At 42.4% G+C, this 16,845-nt stretch overlaps 1 protein-coding gene and 1 pseudogene across 9 annotated transcripts in view; one reads left to right on the top strand and one right to left on the bottom strand.

Annotated features, from left to right (window-relative positions):
- Positions 1–5,033: 5,033 nt before the first annotated feature.
- The window catches only part of GRAMD1C (GRAM domain containing 1C), a 105,122-nt gene continuing 93,310 nt past the window's right edge, over positions 5,034–16,845 (top strand). For 3 of the 9 annotated variants that reach the window (XR_012431694.1, XM_074033435.1, XM_045385462.3), the window contains exons 1-3: positions 5,034–5,094; positions 5,577–5,721; positions 10,942–11,088. Coding sequence is in view for 6 of the 9 variants with exons in the window: in XM_074033435.1 (XP_073889536.1) it covers positions 5,578–5,721; positions 10,942–11,088 (291 nt within the window). In the remaining 3 variants the exon portion in view is untranslated. Of the gene's footprint in view, positions 5,095–5,576; positions 5,722–8,799; positions 9,338–10,941; positions 11,089–16,845 lie in introns of all 9 variants that reach the window. The other 6 variants (XR_012431695.1, XM_005548110.5, XM_074033436.1 and 3 more) reach the window with 4 other exon arrangements.
- LOC141409733 (small ribosomal subunit protein eS10-like) lies at positions 16,028–16,701 on the bottom strand (annotated as a pseudogene).

Genomic DNA, 16,845 nt, shown 5'->3' with positions numbered 1-16,845 from the left:
TTGCCACCTTATTTGTTGCTTTCGTGGAAGAACAGACTTTTGAAGTTCCCCACTCTGCCATTTTTGTTGATGTTGCTCTTCCTCATTCTTTTAAAAATTATTATGAAACTACATAGGATCTCAAATTCTAATGGATGGAGGTATGTCATTTATTTAACCAGTCCTTTATTGATGATGATTTGTTTTCAATTTTTACTACTACAAACTATTCTTCTAGGAATAACTTTGGATTATTTTGCATGTATGCAATTAAATCTATAGGAAAAACTGCAGAAGTTGGTATTGCTGCAAGAGTGTATGCATTTTGTACTTTTTGTAGCTATTGCCAAATCTGCTACATTACTTTACACTTCCATTATTATTATTATTATTTTGAGACACAGTCTCACTCTATCATCCAAGCTGGAGTGTAGTGGTGCAATCCTGGCTCACTGCAACCTCCGCCTCCTGGGTTCAAGCGATTCTCCTGCCTCAGCCTCCCGAGTACCTGGGATTACAGGCACCTGCCACCATGCCTGGCTAATTTTTGCATTTTAGTAGAGACAGGGTTTCACCACGATGGTCAGGCTGGTCTTGAACTCCTGACCTCAAACGATCTACCTGCCTTGGCCTCCTAAAGTATTGCACCCAGCCTCTACACTTCTATTATAAGAGTACTGTATCCCCACAGTCTTGTCAGCAGAATGCGTTTTCAAATTTCTGTACTTTTGTCAATCTAATAAGTGAAAAATAGTATTTCAGTGTGGTTTTAATTTCTATGCTATTCTGTGTGAAACTGAGGATCTTTTATATTTTTAAGAGACACTTGCCCGGGTGCGATGGCTCACGCCTGTAATCCCAGCACTTTGGGAGGCCAAGGAGGGTGGATCATGAGGTCAGGAGTTCGAAACCAGCCTGACCAAGATGGTGAAACTCTGTCTCTACTAAAGAAAAAAAAAAAATACAAAAAAGTTAGCTGGGCGTGGTGGTGGGCACCTGTAATCCCAGCTACTCCAGAAGCTGGGACAGGAGAATCGCTTGAACCCAGGAGGTAGAGGTTGCAGTGAACTGAGGTCGTGCCATTGCACTCTAGCCTGGTGACAAGAGCGAAACTCCATCTCAAAGAAAAAAAAAAGACACTTGTATTTACTTTTTCATGAACTTTCTGACATATACTTTAACAATTTTAACTTGACTGTGATTTTTCCATATGTTTTTCTGGGAGCTGTTTACGTATTAGTGTGATCTCACTTTAAATACATGACCATTAATCTCAAGTAGGCATTTGTGTTGCCCAGCAATGCTACTGTTTTACTATTTTCCTAAAACATTAGTCAGTTCATTCTCCTGTGCTCCTAAGTATTTCATAATTTCTCCTTTCTCTTCAAACTTCTAACAACTTTTCTTCCACATTCACTTTCACCTTATGTTCTATTTCACTGCAAAATATATCAATGCTCTTCAGCCAAAGTCCAGGAGAACCACAGCTGTAGTTGGACAACACTGTGTTTATTGACTCATTGCAATGAGGGTGAAAGAACACCATGGAGAACCATGAGGACATCTCAGTGAAAGGGTGTTAGAAAGATCTTACTACAGGATTTGGGTCTGTGTTCAGTGATTTTGCGAGGAGGATTCAAGAAGTGGAGCTTTGTCCCGGATTACATACTGTCAATAAGATGTGGTTATTCGGATTGGGTATCTTAATACCTCTTATCTAGAAGGTAGGTGGAATAAAGTGAAACTAAAGCTGTGGTTGGGAAAGAGGCAGCAGTCAGTCATATTACTCAGCATAGGGACACAGTCATTTCTGTGGTTCGAATGATGTCCACATTTTTGTCTGTGTTTAGACATGATTACCCAGTGGCCTTCTTTTTGTCTTATTCTATCATGATCATACAGTGGCCTTGCTTAATATTGGTGTTCTGTGACATTTTTTATGTTTAACAGAACACAGTTTATGCAAAGTTTTGCAGAATGAGGATGGAAACCTGTCTTTTATTGATTTATCTTATTAAGTAATTTGTTCTTTAGTATGTCATATATATTTAAGAAATATGCTCATGGCTGGGTGCAGTGGCTCATGCCTATAAATCCCAGCACTTTGGGAGGTTGTGGTGGGTGGATCACTTGAGGCCAGGCGTTTGAGATCAACCTGACCAACATGGTGAAAGCCCATCTCTACTAAAAATACAAAAATTAGCCGGGCATGGTGGTGGGCGCCTGTAGTCCCACCTACTCAGGAGGCTGAGGCAGGAGAATTGCTTAAACCCGGGAGGCAGAGGTTACAGTGAGTCAAGATTGTGCCACTGCACTCCAGTCTGGGTGACAGAGCGAGACTCTCTCAAAAAAACAAAAACAAAAACAAAACAAAACAAAAAAGAAATACACTCAGTGTCTGACATTTTGTGGAACTAGATTCAACTCTTTTCCATCTCTTCAACTTTACATTATGATTTTTAAATATATGTAAACAGTAAAAGAATAACTGAATAGTAGTATACCCTCCACTTAGGTCCAGTAATAAACATTTTGCTATTTTGTTTTCTCTGTGTATTCATCTTCATGGAAGCATTTGGAAGCAAGCTGCAGACATGGGGATACTTCACTCCTACATACTTAAATTTTTTTTTTTTACATCCCCATGGATAACAGGGAACTCCTAAATATTTTAGTGTGAGTTTTCTAATAATAAAGACACCCTGCAACATAGTCACAAATTATTATTATTATTTATTATTATTATTTGAGACGGAGTTTCACTCTTGTTCCCAGGCTGGAGTACAATGGCCCAATCTCGGCTCCCTGCAACCTCCACTTCCCAGGTTCAAGCGATTCTCCTGCCTTAGCCTCCCAAGTATCTGGGATTACAGGTGCTCACCACCACGCCCGACTACTTTTTGTATTTTTAGTAGAGACAGAGTTTCACTATGTTGGTCAGGCTGGTCTAAAACTCCTGACCTCAGGTGATCCTACCATCTCAGCTTCCCAAAGTGCTGGGATTACAGGCATGAGCCACCACGCACTCTCTCTCTCTCTCTCGTTCTTTCTTCTCTCGCTCTCTCTTTCTTTCTCTTTTTCTCTTTTCTGGAGATGGGGCCCCGCTATGTTGCCAGGCTGGTCTTGAACTCCTGGACACAAGCAACCCTCCCACCTTAGTCTCCCAAAGTGCTGGAATTACAGGAGTGAACCACTGTGCCTGGCCTAGAATGTCTTTTTTATAGCTGTTTGGTTGAGAACTCTGAACCCCAAATATCTGAGACAGGTCTCAGTTAATGTAGAAAATTTATTTTGCCAAGGTTAAGGACACACCTGTGACACAGTCTCAGGAAGTCCCAGTGACATGCGCCCAAGGTGGTTGGGGTACAGCTTGCTTTTATATATTTTGGGCAGACCTAATACATCAATCAACACATGTAAGATTTACATTGTTTCAATCTGGAAGGGGAGACAACTCCAAGGGGGAGAAGGGGGGGCTTTCAGGTCATTGGTACATTTACAATTTTTCTGATTTGCAATTGGTTGAAAGAGTTATTATTGACCGGGAGCTGTTGCTTGCACGTGTAATCCCAGCACTTTGGGAGGCCGAAGCGGGCAGACTGCTTGAGTCCAGGAGTTCAAGACCAGTCTGGGCAACATGGCGAAAACCTGTCTCAACAAACAAACAAACAAACAAACAAGTAGTTAAGCATGGTGGCACGCGCCAGTAGTCCCAGCTACTCGAGAGGCTGAGGTGTGAGGATTGGTTGACTCTGGGAGGTGGAGGTTGCAGTGAGCAGAGATTGCACCACCGCACTCCAGCTGAGATAACAGAACCAGAACCTGTCTCAAAAGAAAAAAAAAAAAGTTAGGAACAGTAGAAAGGAATGTCTGGGTTACAATAAGGGGTTGTAGAGACCAAGGTTTTTTTTTTTTTTTTTTTGAGACGGAGTCTCACGCTGTTGCCCAGGCTGGAGTGCAGTGGCGGGATCTCGGCTCACTGCAAGCTCCGCCTCCCAGGTTCCCGCCATTCTCCTGCCTCAGCCTCCTGAGTAGCTGGGACTACAGGCGCCCGCCACCGCGCCCGGCTAATTTTTTGTATTTTTAGTAGAGACGGGGTTTCACTGTGGTCTCGATCTCCTGACCTTGTGATCCGCCCGCCTCGGCCTCCCAAAGTGCTGGGATTACAGGCTTGAGCCACCGCGCCCGGCCCGAGACCAAGGTTTTATCATGCAGATGCAGCCTCCAAGTAGCAGGCTTCCGAGGGAATAGATGATAAATATTTCTTATCAGACTTAAGGTCTGTGTTGATGTTAATAAGGCACGTCCAATCCCCTCTTTTATCATGGCCTGAACTAGATTTTCAGGTTAAATCTGGAATGCTCTTGGCCAAGAGGAGAGGTCCATTTAGATGGCTGTAGGGAGTCTTAGCATTTTATTTTTAGTTTACAGAACCAAGAATCTGCAATACTTACAGCAGTTAATCAGTAATTTCAATCCTTTATTGGAAGGACCAAGAGTTTCCTGGCCTGGCACGGTGGCTCACGCCTGTAATCCCAGCACTTTGGGAGGCCGAGGCGAGCGGATTGCCTAAGGTAGGGAGTTCGAGACCAGCCTGACCGACATGGTGAAACCTCGTCTCTACTAAAAATATAAAAATTAGCCGGCCGTGGTAGCAGGCGCCTGTAATCACAGCTACTCGGGAGGCTGAGGCAGGGGAATCGCTTGAACTGGGAGGCGGAGGTTGCAGTTAGCCTTGGCACTCCATCCAGCCTGAGCAACAAGAGAGAAACTCCGTCTCAAAAAAAAAAAAAAAGTTTCCCGAGCAATTCACGTTTTCCTACATCGGGGCAGGGTACGCCATTTCCTGGGAGGCACAGGAGTTTGTGGTTGGGAATAGGTAAGGCTCCTTGTGACCCCTAGAAAGACAAGCCTCCAGGCTAACCCAGTAACACCCTCGTCAGGAGTCCTTCACGGCCGCCGGAGGGCGCAAGGAGCTGCGGCTGGAAGTACTCGGAGGGCCGGCGGAGAAGGCGCGCGGAGTCCGTAGCTCGCAGCGCGCGCTGGAGGTGGGCGCGGGGCGGTGCCGCGGCGGCGCAGGGAGCCGCGATGGAGGGCGCTCCGACTGTCCGCCAGGTAAGCGGGCCTCGCTGGGGTAGGTTCCCATCGGTGGCTTTACCCGACTTTTTCTCACGGGGATTGCTTGAACCTTCTCAGATTACAGTTAATTCCTCCCTTCCCTTTCCTTCGTGCTCTTGGGAGTAATGTGGAAAGTTGTTACGCAGGAAACGGTTTCCAGTGCCTCTGCGAGCGCTTTCCCTACGGGCGGTGGTGGGGACATCTGCTTCCCTGTGGGCTTTGAGGGCTTGAATTTGATCCCGAAATGTCCTGGTGCGGATGTCTCAGTCCCAGGCCCCTTGGGTCAGGCCCCATGGTCGTGATTCTGACCCAGTGTCACGTTTTTCCAGCCTCGTCCCCTTCTTTTCATTCTCAGCCCTGTTACAAGCGTCCGGATAGTTTAAATCACTGTGCTGTCAGCCAAGTTTTGATTTCAACTAGTCTAGTTTTGTCATTTGTTTACTACCTTACTTGACAAAAGCGTTCTTATTAATATTCAGGATGAAACCCCGCTTTTATTGGAGGGGCGCCTGCGATTCTGAACACCTCCTGCTACATTGGTTTGTGTGTATATATTTTACTTTTCGAGAACTGCGGTCAGTGCTATATCTTTTGAAGAGCATTGTGGTTTACAGATTGGTGGAGGTACACAAATAATTGTTGAATGAACAAGTGAATGAGTGTGTTATTTCACTTGATTTGAAAAACATTACTATGAAATAGTCAAGCTGGATATTCATGAACCCAATCAGTCACTGATTCAATTATGTCCCTGGCACTGGGTGTTCGGGATTAGATGGTGATTAACATAGACATGATCCCTGCTCTCAATAAGCTTATTGTCTAGACTAGAGATAAATTATTTCCTCTATTGTAGAGTTAAGGAACAGACGTACAGAGATTGACTTTGCTAAGGACCACACGGGTAATAAGGCAGAGAGACAGGAATCTATTGTAGCCACCCCAGAAAGCCAGAATGGACCCCCACCCCAAAGTTGATTCAGGTGTAGAAACTGATGATGCCACACACACACCATGAGGCTGGAGTGCAGTGGTGCCATCTCGGCTCACTGCAAGCTCTGCCTCCCGGGTTCACGCCATTCTCCTGCCTCAGCCTCCCCAGTAGCTGGGACTACAGGCGCCCGCCACCACGCCTGGCTAATTTTTTGTGTTTTTAGTAGAGACGGGGTTTCACCGTGTTAGCCAGGATGGTCTCGATCTCCTGACCTCGTGAACCGTCCGCCTCGGCCTCCCAAAGTGCTGGGATTACAGGCTTGAGCCACCACCGCTCCCGGCCCTGAAAAAATCTTTTACTTACATAATTAAGGTCTCTGGGGAGAGCAAGGCAGGCCTCTCAAGCAGCACCCAAATGGCTTCAGAGAGCCTCAGGAAAAAACTGGCTCCATGTCTTTTTTTCTGGTTAGGGTTAGGGAGTGGGGCCAGGGTGAGAGGTCCAGTATGCAGACAGGGGATTGCTTGAATTTCTCACCCAAGATGAAGGAAGGAGCACCCAGACTTTCTTATCACTTACCCAGATGAGGTACAGAAGAGGAGGAGGGAGGGGTGAGGCAAACAAAGTAGACTGAGACTGGTAATAATTTACCCTTGATGTTTGATGACTGACATGAACCATCTGAATTTGAATTTGACTTTAAGTAAGCCATTGCGGCCCAGTGCAGTGGCTCATGCCTGTACTTCTAGCACTTCGGGAGGTCAAGGCAGAAAGAAGTATCTCTTGAGGACAGGAATTTGAGACTAGCCTGGGCAACATAGCAAGACCCTGTATCTACAAAAAAAAAAAAAAAAGAAAAATTAACCAGGCATGGTTGTGTGGCACCTGTAGTCCTAGCCATTTGGGAGGCTGAGATAGGAAGATCACTTGAGCACAGGAGGTTGAGACTGCAGTAACCCCTGTTTGTGCCATTGCACTCCAGCCTGGGTGACAGAGACCAAATAATTTTCAGAAATTTAACCAAGGTGGTAGGCCTTACACTATGTGTGGCGCAATGGCCCATCCTCCTTTTGTGAGCTCCTTTGTGAGTGTGTCAAAAGACTGTCCTCAGAGGAGGATGTCATCAATGGAATGTTATACTTGTGCTCCTGGGGAAAATTTGGTGCAATTAAGATTTTTCCTGTAAAGGTTGCGTATGAGGGCAAGACTGTGTACTCTGTGGTTAGCCAGCTAAAGAGATATTGTGTCTCTCTGGAGGTGAAGACCAACTATGGCTGAGGAGGTGTTGAAAGAGACACTGAACAGAACATATTAGCCAAATCTATCACAGCAAAATATTTACTAGTTGTGGACTGAATAGTCAGTAATTTCAATAATATTGGGTATAGGGGCCTTCCTGGGTAAAATGACATCATGTAGGATGTGGTAATGAACCATGAGGCACCATTCATTCTTACCAAGTTTAACAGGCCAAATTGGGCTGTTAAATGGAGAAGCAGTAGGAATAGTTACTTTCTCACGAAGTAGGTGGTTTTTTTTTCTTTCTTTCTTTTTTTTTTTTTTTTTTTTTTGGTGAGATGGAGTCTCGCACTGTTGCCCAGGCTGGAGTGTAGTGGCATGGTCTCCCCTCACTGCAACCTCCACCACCTGGGTTCAAGCAATTCTCCTGCCTCAACCTCCCAAGTAGCTGGGATTACAGGCACGTACCACCACGCCCGGCTAATTTTTGTATTTTTTTTTAGTAGAGATGGGGGTTTAACCATGTTGGTCAGGCTGGTCTCGAACTCCTGACCTCGTGATCCGCCCGGCTTGGCCTCCCAAAGTGCTGGGATAACAGGTATGAGCCACCGTGCCCGGCCGAAGTAGGTCTTACATAACAAGTTTCAGTCTTTGAAGGCCCTGTTTTGTTTTATATTGGATTGTATAATTTTAACTGGGCATTGAGAGTGGCGGTCCACAGGGTCTCACTGTTTTGTTTGTTTTGAGACAGAGTCTTGTTCTGTCACCTGGGCTGGAGTAAAATGGTTCAATCACAACTTACTGTGATCTCCAGCTCTTGGACTCAGGCAATCCTCCCACCTCAGCCTCCCAAGTAGCTAGGACTACATGTGTGTGCCGCTATGCCAGACTAATCTTTAAACATTTTGTAGAGGGGGGTCCTTGCTATATTGCCCAGCTTGTTCTCCATACTCTTGGCCTCAAGTGATCCCCCTGCCTCAGTCTACCAAAGTGTTGGGATTATACGTGTGAGCCAACATACCCAGCCTGTGGTCTCACTTCGTTGAAAGTCAATTTGTAAGCTCTAAAGACTTGATTTAAATTTAGTTTATTACTAATTGGGACAGAGTGTCCGTGGCCACAATAGGATATTTTAGGGCAATGTATACCACGATCAGTGGAGTATTTAGGCAAAGGAATAGTTCGGATGGTTAAAATGAGGCATACCTATTTGTTGTCTATTTTTTGTTGAATAACTCCTAAGATTGTAGGGGATACCTTGTTTAAATTTAGTGGGATCTCCAGTTATAACTGTAATTTGAGACCCAATATTGATTAAAGCCATGAAGATTTGACATTTGCTGCATTTTAGCAGATGTTGAAGTTAACTTAGAACCTATGTTGTAGAGGCACAAAAGCCAGTCTTTTATCTTTTATTATATAAATTATTTTAATAAATTCTGTATGTTTTATTAGATCAATTTATGGACTTCAGTTTCAGTTTTTTTTGTTTTATTTTTTTGCTGTTGTATGCTTCCTTCCCTTCTATCCAGGTTTGTTGGTTTCTCCCTCTCTTTCTGGAGGTTGCTGGATATACTTCAGGTGGAGGAGGTCCTCTCTACCCTCTCATGTTTACGAATTTCTTTCTCCAGAGAGCCTCAAATCAGTAGCATCATGGTTAGGGGCTTCCCCCATGGCAATGGTTATTTATAGGGTTTAAGAACCTCAAGTTTGGCCAGGTGCAGTGGCTCATGCCTGTAATCCTAGCACTTTGGGAGGCTGAGGCGGGCTGATCACGTGACATCAGGAGTTTGTGACCAGCCTGGCCAAGGTGGTGAAACCCCATCTCTACTAAAAATATAAAAATTAGCCGGGTGAGGTGGTACATGCTTGTAATCCCAGCTACTCGGGAGGCTGAGGCAGGAAAATCGCTTGAACCTGGGAGGTAGAGGTTGCAGTGAGCCGAGATCGTGTCACTACACTGGAGCCTGGGCGACAGAGTGAGACTCTGTCTCAAAAAGGAAAGAAAAGAAAAGAAAAGAAAAGAAAAGAACCTCAAGCTTATGTGGAGCAGCAGCAGCAGCAGCAGAGGTATTTAAGGATCCTGGTTCACCATACGCTGTTTTTTTTTTTTTGGTGGTGGTGGTGTTTGTTTGAGACAGGGTTTTGCTTTGCCGGCCAGGCTGGAGTGCTGTAGCGTGATCGTGGCTTACTGCAGTCTTGACCTCCCAGGCTCAGGCAATCCTCCCACCTCAGCCTTCTGAACAGCTGGGGCCATAGGCACCTGCCACCATGCCTGGCAAATTTTTTGATTTTTTTTTGTAGAGACAGGGTCTCACTATGTTGCCCAGGCTGGTCTCAAACTCCTGGGCTCAAGAGTTCCTCCTGCCTCAGCCTCCCAAAGTGCTGGGATTATAGGTATGAGTCACTGTGCCTGGCCCATATGCTTTTATGATTTTATGACTACTCCTCCTTACTCCCCTACTCCATATTCTCTTTTTTCTTTTTTTAACTCCCTGATGAGTGCTCTTACTTGAGCAATTGCCCAATGAGCCAATTTTTTTTTGAGATAGAGTCTGGCTCTGTCACCCAGGCTGGTGTGCAGTGGTGTGATCTCAACCCACTACAACCTTCTCCTCCCGGGTTCAAGCAATTCTCCTGCCTCAGCCTCTGAGTAGCTGGGACTACAGGCCACCATGCCTGGCTAATTTTTTGTATTTTTTAGCAGAGACAGGGTTTCATTATGTTGGCCAGGCTGGTCTTGAACTCCTGGCCTCAAGTGATCTCAAAGTGTTGGATTACAGGCATGAGCCACCTCGCACAGCTGACACATCTTATTCATTTGTTTAAACTCCATTGTTTGTATAAATCAGAGCTTATTTACTAATTTTTCTATTGATGGACAGTGAGGTTATTTCCACTTTCGTAGTATTAACAAACATTCTTGACTCTGTATATTAAATTGCTGCATTGCAGTGTATGTCTATCTTCTTTCCTATTGGGCTTTGCAAATTGTTCTCCAAAATAGTTGTACAAATGGACACTCCCATTACATTGTATTTTTATGATTTATTATTACTCTAGCAGACTGTGCGCTTCTGGAGACTGAGGAATTTGTTTTATTCATCTTTGTATCCCTAGTGCCAACCAAGCTATCTAGCACATAATAGTAGTTGGAAAATCTTTGTTTCATGTATAAATGTATGAAGTTGGCTGGGTGAGGTGGCTCATGCCTATAATCCCAGTATTTTGGGAGGCTGAGGCAGGAGGATTGCTTGAGCCTAAGAGTTTGAGGTCACCCTGGGCAACATAGTGAGACCTCGCTTATACCAAAAAAAAAAAAAAAAAAAAAAAAAAAAAATTGCTGGACATAGTGGTGTGCACCTGTAGTGCCAGCTACTCAAGAGGCTGAGGAAGGAGGATGGCTTTGGCCCAGGAGTTCGAAGCTGCAGTAAGCTATGATTGGGCCACTATACTCCAGTCTGGGTGAAAGAGGAGACCTGTCTCTAAAGAAAATAATAATAAAAAATAAAGTAAATATATAACTATATGAACTATTGAAGCAAAAACATATTTATTACTGTCTTTTAAATGTCCTTTTAAAATTAATGTATATGTTGTGAACATTAACTTTTTTCTTTTTAAAATGGTCGTTTCTCAATAAATAATTTACATGGTTTGATATTTGTTTCCAGGTGATGAATGAAAGGGATTCAAGCCTTGCCGCTGAGTTACAGGAAGATGTAGAGGAAAATCTTAGTCCAACTGTGGAAGAGAATAATGTGGTAGTTAAAAAACAGGGGCCAAATTTACATAATTGGAGTGGTGACTGGAGCTTTTGGGTAATTTCTTTTTTTACATCTTTATTTTAATCTTGAATGCAAATTTTCTTTAAATCTGCAAGAAGTCATATTTGTAAAATTTCCTTCTTAGCTTCTAAATTTTAGATGTTTCAGTTTTAGTCCAGAGTCCCGAAGACATTTCTGATTATACTGTCGTTTGACCACTAGAATGCACTGTTGTCTGGTTCGATGGAATGGAATTATCTGCTTCAATTTCCTTGTGTGAAAACTACACCACGGAAGTGGATTCCACTTACGCTGTAGCTCACTGTACTGTCAAGAGACTAATGTTATACAGAATGTTATACAGAATGTTATACAGACTAATGTTATACATATTTCTAAGTGTTGCTGAGAAGCCAGCTATTTGATATAATTTTGATTTAAAAAATTCATTCCTGTGCCTAAAGAAAGTTTAGCAATGTTCAACCTATAGTGTATAATGACTGTAAGATGGTTTTAAAGTTAGAAGCTACGCATTGTTTCCATTGTGTTCACTCGGTTGTGTAATCTGGATGTGCTTCAGGTTTCCTCACTGTAAAATGAGACTACTGCTTGTTGATTACGCACATTAAGATCTTAGAGTCTTTCTGGAAGAACAACACTTCTGTATGTTACAAATGCTAACATTTATTATATTAAAGAACTCATTCTAAGTCTAGCAATTCCTATGAGAGTTATGAACTGTTTGATAGAATCTGGTATGATACAACTATAAGTGAAAATTGTATAGGATGGTAAGGCCCTGTATACTTCCAATTAGTTCATTAGAAAGCTGATCTCTTGGCTGGGTGTGATAGCTCATGCCTGTAATCCCAGCATTTTGGGAGGCTGAGGTGGGCAGATTGCTTGAGCCCAGGAGTTTGAGACCAGCCTGGGCAACATGGCAAAACCCAGTCTCTACAAACAAACAAACTAACAAAAATTAGCCAGGTGTAGTGGCACATGCCTACAGGCTACATCCCAGAGAGAGACCCTGCCTCAAAAAAAAAAAAAAAAAAAAAGCTCATCTTTTGAGGATAAGATATCCTTGGTAGCAGATTTTCTTATAAGTTTAGAGTAGGCCAAAAAAAGATTCATTAACAGTTTATAAAGATTAGTACAAGTACCATCATTCTGTTCATAATTAGCAGTTCAGTTCATTGAATCTTAACAGTTATTGAATCTTAATATGACTAAATGGTTTTGATTTCCTATTAAGAAACATGACATCATAAGTTTTTTTGAACTGTATTCCTTATTTTTATTTATTTATTTTTTTGAGACAGAGTCTTGCTCTGTCACCCAGGCTGGAATGCAGTGGTACGATCTTGGCTCACTGCCAGCTCCGCTTCCCAGGTTCATGCCATTCTCCTGCCTCAGCCTCCCCAGCAGCTGGGACCACAGGCGCCTGCCACCATGCCCAGCTAATTTTTTGTATTTTTAGTAGAGATGGTGTTTCACTGTGTTAGCCAGGATGGTCTTGATCTCCTGACCTCGTGATCTGCCCGCCTTGGCCTCCCAAAGTGGTGGGATTACAGGTGTGAGCCACTGTACCCAGCTTGAACTGTATTCTAAGGAAAATATTTAATTGCTAAGAAATATATGAAAATAACAACACATCCTAAAAAAAGTCATCTCTATTGACTATTATTTTTGATCACATTTAGAAAAGGTTTATGACAATATTGTAGTTTTATGACCTTTACGCACTAATTTTTTTTTTTTTTGAGATGGAGTTTTGCTCTTGTCACCCAGGCTGGAGTGCAATGGTATGATCTCCAGTCATTGCAATCTCCGCCTCCTGGGTTCAAGTGATTCTCCAACCTCAGCCTCCCAAGTAACTGGGATTACAGGTGCCCGCGACCACATCCAGCTAATTTTTGTATTTTTAGTAGAGACGGGGTTTCATCATGTTGGCCAGGCTGGTCTTGAACTCCCGACCTCAGGTGATCCGTCTGCCTCAACCTCCCAAAGTGCTGGGATTATAGGCGTGAGCCACTGCGGCCGGCCCCTGCTCTGATTTTTTTTATAGCTTACGTTATAGATTGGGGAACCTTCATAGGTTTAAGGACTATCTGCAGGGCTAAGTAGTTACTATGATTACTATTGAGGTAGTTACTCTACTAGTGACAGACTTAAAGCAAGAAAAATGGTAATGCAAGATAAGGAAAAAGCAAAGGAATGAGAGAATTTAGAAATAGGAGAGGAAAAAAAGAGGGATGTGTTCTAGATCCTTGCTACTAAAGGTATAGTATGGGGGCCAGCAGATTTGGCATCATCTGATGGCAAATCAGAATTTTGGGCCCAACCTCAGACTTAGTGGATCACAGTCTTCATTTTTCACAAGATTTTTAGGTGATTTACATTTACATTAAAGTTTGAGAAGCACTGATTTAGAGTGTCAGAGGTTTACTTTGGCTCCGTTTGGGCCCCTAAGCTGATTTCAAACACTTTATTTTAAGGACATTGTATATGAATTCACATAGAATAGACCTAAAGAGAAGTACAGTATCTCATAAGTTTTACAAACTTTTCTACTGGTCAGTTACCCAGAAACCAGAACTATCAACAACTCAGAAGCAAACAAAAACAAACAAACAAAAAGACCCCACATAGCTGATATATCTGGTAATAGGAGAGATCCTCAAATCTTCATTTGGTGTTTCTTTAATATTTTTTTTTTTGCTATATTTTTATAAGCTTAAATAAACTGAATAGGATATTGAAGGTAGGGAAATTAGTTGGTAATAACACATAGATACCAGCAAGAAATGATAGTAGAAACTCAAAAAAAGTGAAGAAACCTAGACCTTTGTTTTTTTATTTTTAAATTTTTTTACTGCTATCTCTTTTATTCTCTCTCATCATTCAAGTTTGTTCAAAACATTACAAGAGGCATGAAAGGAAAAATAATTGCATTTTTAAAACTCGATCTGTCCAAAATATAACATATGAAACCATGCCATTATATCTTAGAAAATAAAAGCATTCAAAGTGAATTTGATATCCAAGTTCAAGATGAAGACTAACCTCAAAGTATGGCGTGTGCAATGAAACCTAGACCTTTTAATGTGGAGGCCAAAGGTCTGTGCAACTAAGTTGGCTCTAAATAGTACTGTAGCTGGTAGAAATGATGTTTTAAAAGTCTGGAAAATAAATAATTCATTTTTTCTCTGCCATTTAAAATCCATCAGCATCTACCACGACTCTACCATGTTGCCTTTGTTTTCTTCATTCTCCCCCAAATAAAGAAGGTATTGAAGAAACACAAATATGATGGGGAGTTCACTGAGGGGTCTAAAATTAACACAAGGAAGACAAGCCAGGCATTGTAGCACATGCCTGTAGTCCCAGCTGCTCAGGAGGCCTGAGAAAGGGGATCACTTGAGCCCGGGAGTTTGAATCCAGCCTAGGCAATATAGTGAGACCTCATCTCTAAAACAAACAAATGAAAATAAAACACAAGGAAGACAAGTAGCATAACAGGAATGTATTCATAAGGCACATGACCTGGTATTTAAGCAAATAATTAGGGATGTCAGAGCCAGTTCACTGGAATACCCACGGAATCTAGAGTTGTGCTTTTTCACTTTAGAGAGGTTTCTAGCAAAAGAATGGATAACTTTAAAAAGTACTGGTATTTAAAGAGTTAAGCTACAGGGATCTGGGAAGTTCACTAATGTAGAATAATTCATATGCTCTAGCCCGGCTAAATCAGTTGTTCCACAGTAGTGAATTTAGAGGGCAGCATGGTATAACTGAACACATTGGAGACTGGGAACAAAACATCTGGAGTAGAGTCTCTGCTCTGCATCTGGTGATTTCAGGGTGTGGTCATCTTGAGTATGTTGCATAACCTGTCTCACCTCAGTTACCTCACCTATAAAATTAGAGATTGGGTCACGGTATTACAACACTGGTCTGTCTTGAATCAGTAGTAACCTCACTCTGGTTAACAGATTGGCTAATAAGTGCCTTTCTGACAGTAAGACTAATTTAAATAATAAGGATGAACTCTCCATGGCTATTGATAGTGAGCAACGGCTTCAGATTTTCAGATTTTCTATTTCAATTCTGTAGTATAAAGATAGGAATCTTAGTTGTTGTATTTGTTTCATTTTTTTATTTTAAAATATTGGGCCAAACATTGTGGCTCATGCTTATAATCCCAACACTTTGGGAGGCCAAAGTGGGAGGATCACTTGAGGCCAGGAGTTTGAAATCAACCTGAGCAACATAGTAAGACCCCCATCTCAACAAAACAAAATAAACATTAGCTGGCTGTGGTGGCTTGCACCTGTAGTCCCAGCCACTTGGGAGGCTGACATGGAAGGATTGCTTGAGTCCAGGATTTGAGGTTATGGTGCACTGTGATCATGCCACTGCACTGCAAATTAGGCGACAGAGAGAGACACTGTCTCAAAAAAAAAAAAAAAAAAAAATTCTAGTATGTGGGAAGTGAGTTTTATTATTACCTTTTAAACCCTAATGAAACAATAAAAATTATGTGAAATGATGCAATGAAATTTAAAATACAGTTAATGGCAAATATTTATGCTTTTGCCCATTAACTTAGTAAAAAATATATATAGTAAAAGGTAAAACAAACAAAAAAACCCTTAAAAAGAAAGACTTATTTTCTTCTTGGCTAGAGTAATAGTATATTCCATGTGGATTAAGATCGCAGAGGCAAGGCAGACAGAGATCTGCAGCAGAGGTATTTGTTTAGTGCAACTTCTGTTAGTGATCTAGAGTAAGCAACCATTGGGAGTAGAAAATAGCCTTTGAGATTATTCATTGTGTGTGTTCAGAAGATGACATACTTACCTGGGATTTTTTAATAGAAGTAATAGTGCTTTGGATAAGGTAGTTAATATTATATATTCTTTTGTGCTTTGATATTTCATTAATATTAAGTTCTTTAAAAATATTTGTCAATTGTATATACTTCTTTTTTTTTTTTTTTTTTTTTTTTTTTTTTTTTTGCTGTGAGTTTATTCAATGCAAAATAATCCTCTCCATTTTTACTGAGGTGTCTGACCATGTTCACGACCAAATCTGCCTTTAAACTGGAATTCGGTTGCTGACCCAGCCCCAACCTCGACTTTTTTGTCGGCACCAGGGGGCAGAGGACTCCATCTGTAGGTATCTCTGTCAACTTCCCCTTTTGTGAGTCTTGCAGGTCGCTCACCCTCCAGACCTTTAGGCCGAGGCCTGCCAGTCTCTGGACGGCTGCAGCGTAGGGTGGCAGGCACAATCTCTGGGGCAGATAAAGGTAATCACAGAGATACTAGATGCCCTCATTGGTAAGGTACCAGTAGAAATGTCTTCAGGCAAACTGTTCCTTCATGTAGCCTCGGGACTTGAGAGACTGCATGGCCTTCATGACATGAAGGTTGGGCACATTCTTGTCTGCCAGCTCCGGGTATTTAGGCATGTGGACATCCTTCTTGGCCACCATAACTCCCTCCTTAAAAAGGAGTTCATAAATGGCAATCTGGTTCTTCCTAGGCATGAACATCTCCGCAGCTGTAGGGTCCGGGGCTGGGGCTGGAAAGGCTATACTTACTTACTTTATTTATTTATTTATTTATTTATTTTTTTGAGATGGAGTCTCGCTCTGTCGCCCAGGTTGGAGTGCAGTGGCGCGATCTCAGCTTACTGCAAACTCCACCTCCCGGGTTCACGCCATTCCCCTGCCTCATCCTCCTGAGTAACTGGGACTGCAGGCGCATGCCACCACACTCGCTAATTTTTTGTATTTTTAGTAGAGAC

This window comes from Macaca fascicularis, chromosome 2 (genome assembly GCF_037993035.2).
Source record: "Macaca fascicularis isolate 582-1 chromosome 2, T2T-MFA8v1.1".
NCBI classification, from domain to species: Eukaryota; Metazoa; Chordata; class Mammalia; order Primates; family Cercopithecidae; genus Macaca; species Macaca fascicularis.
The sequence above is the reverse complement of the archived record's forward strand: the minus strand, read 5'-3'. Positions and strand labels throughout refer to the sequence as shown.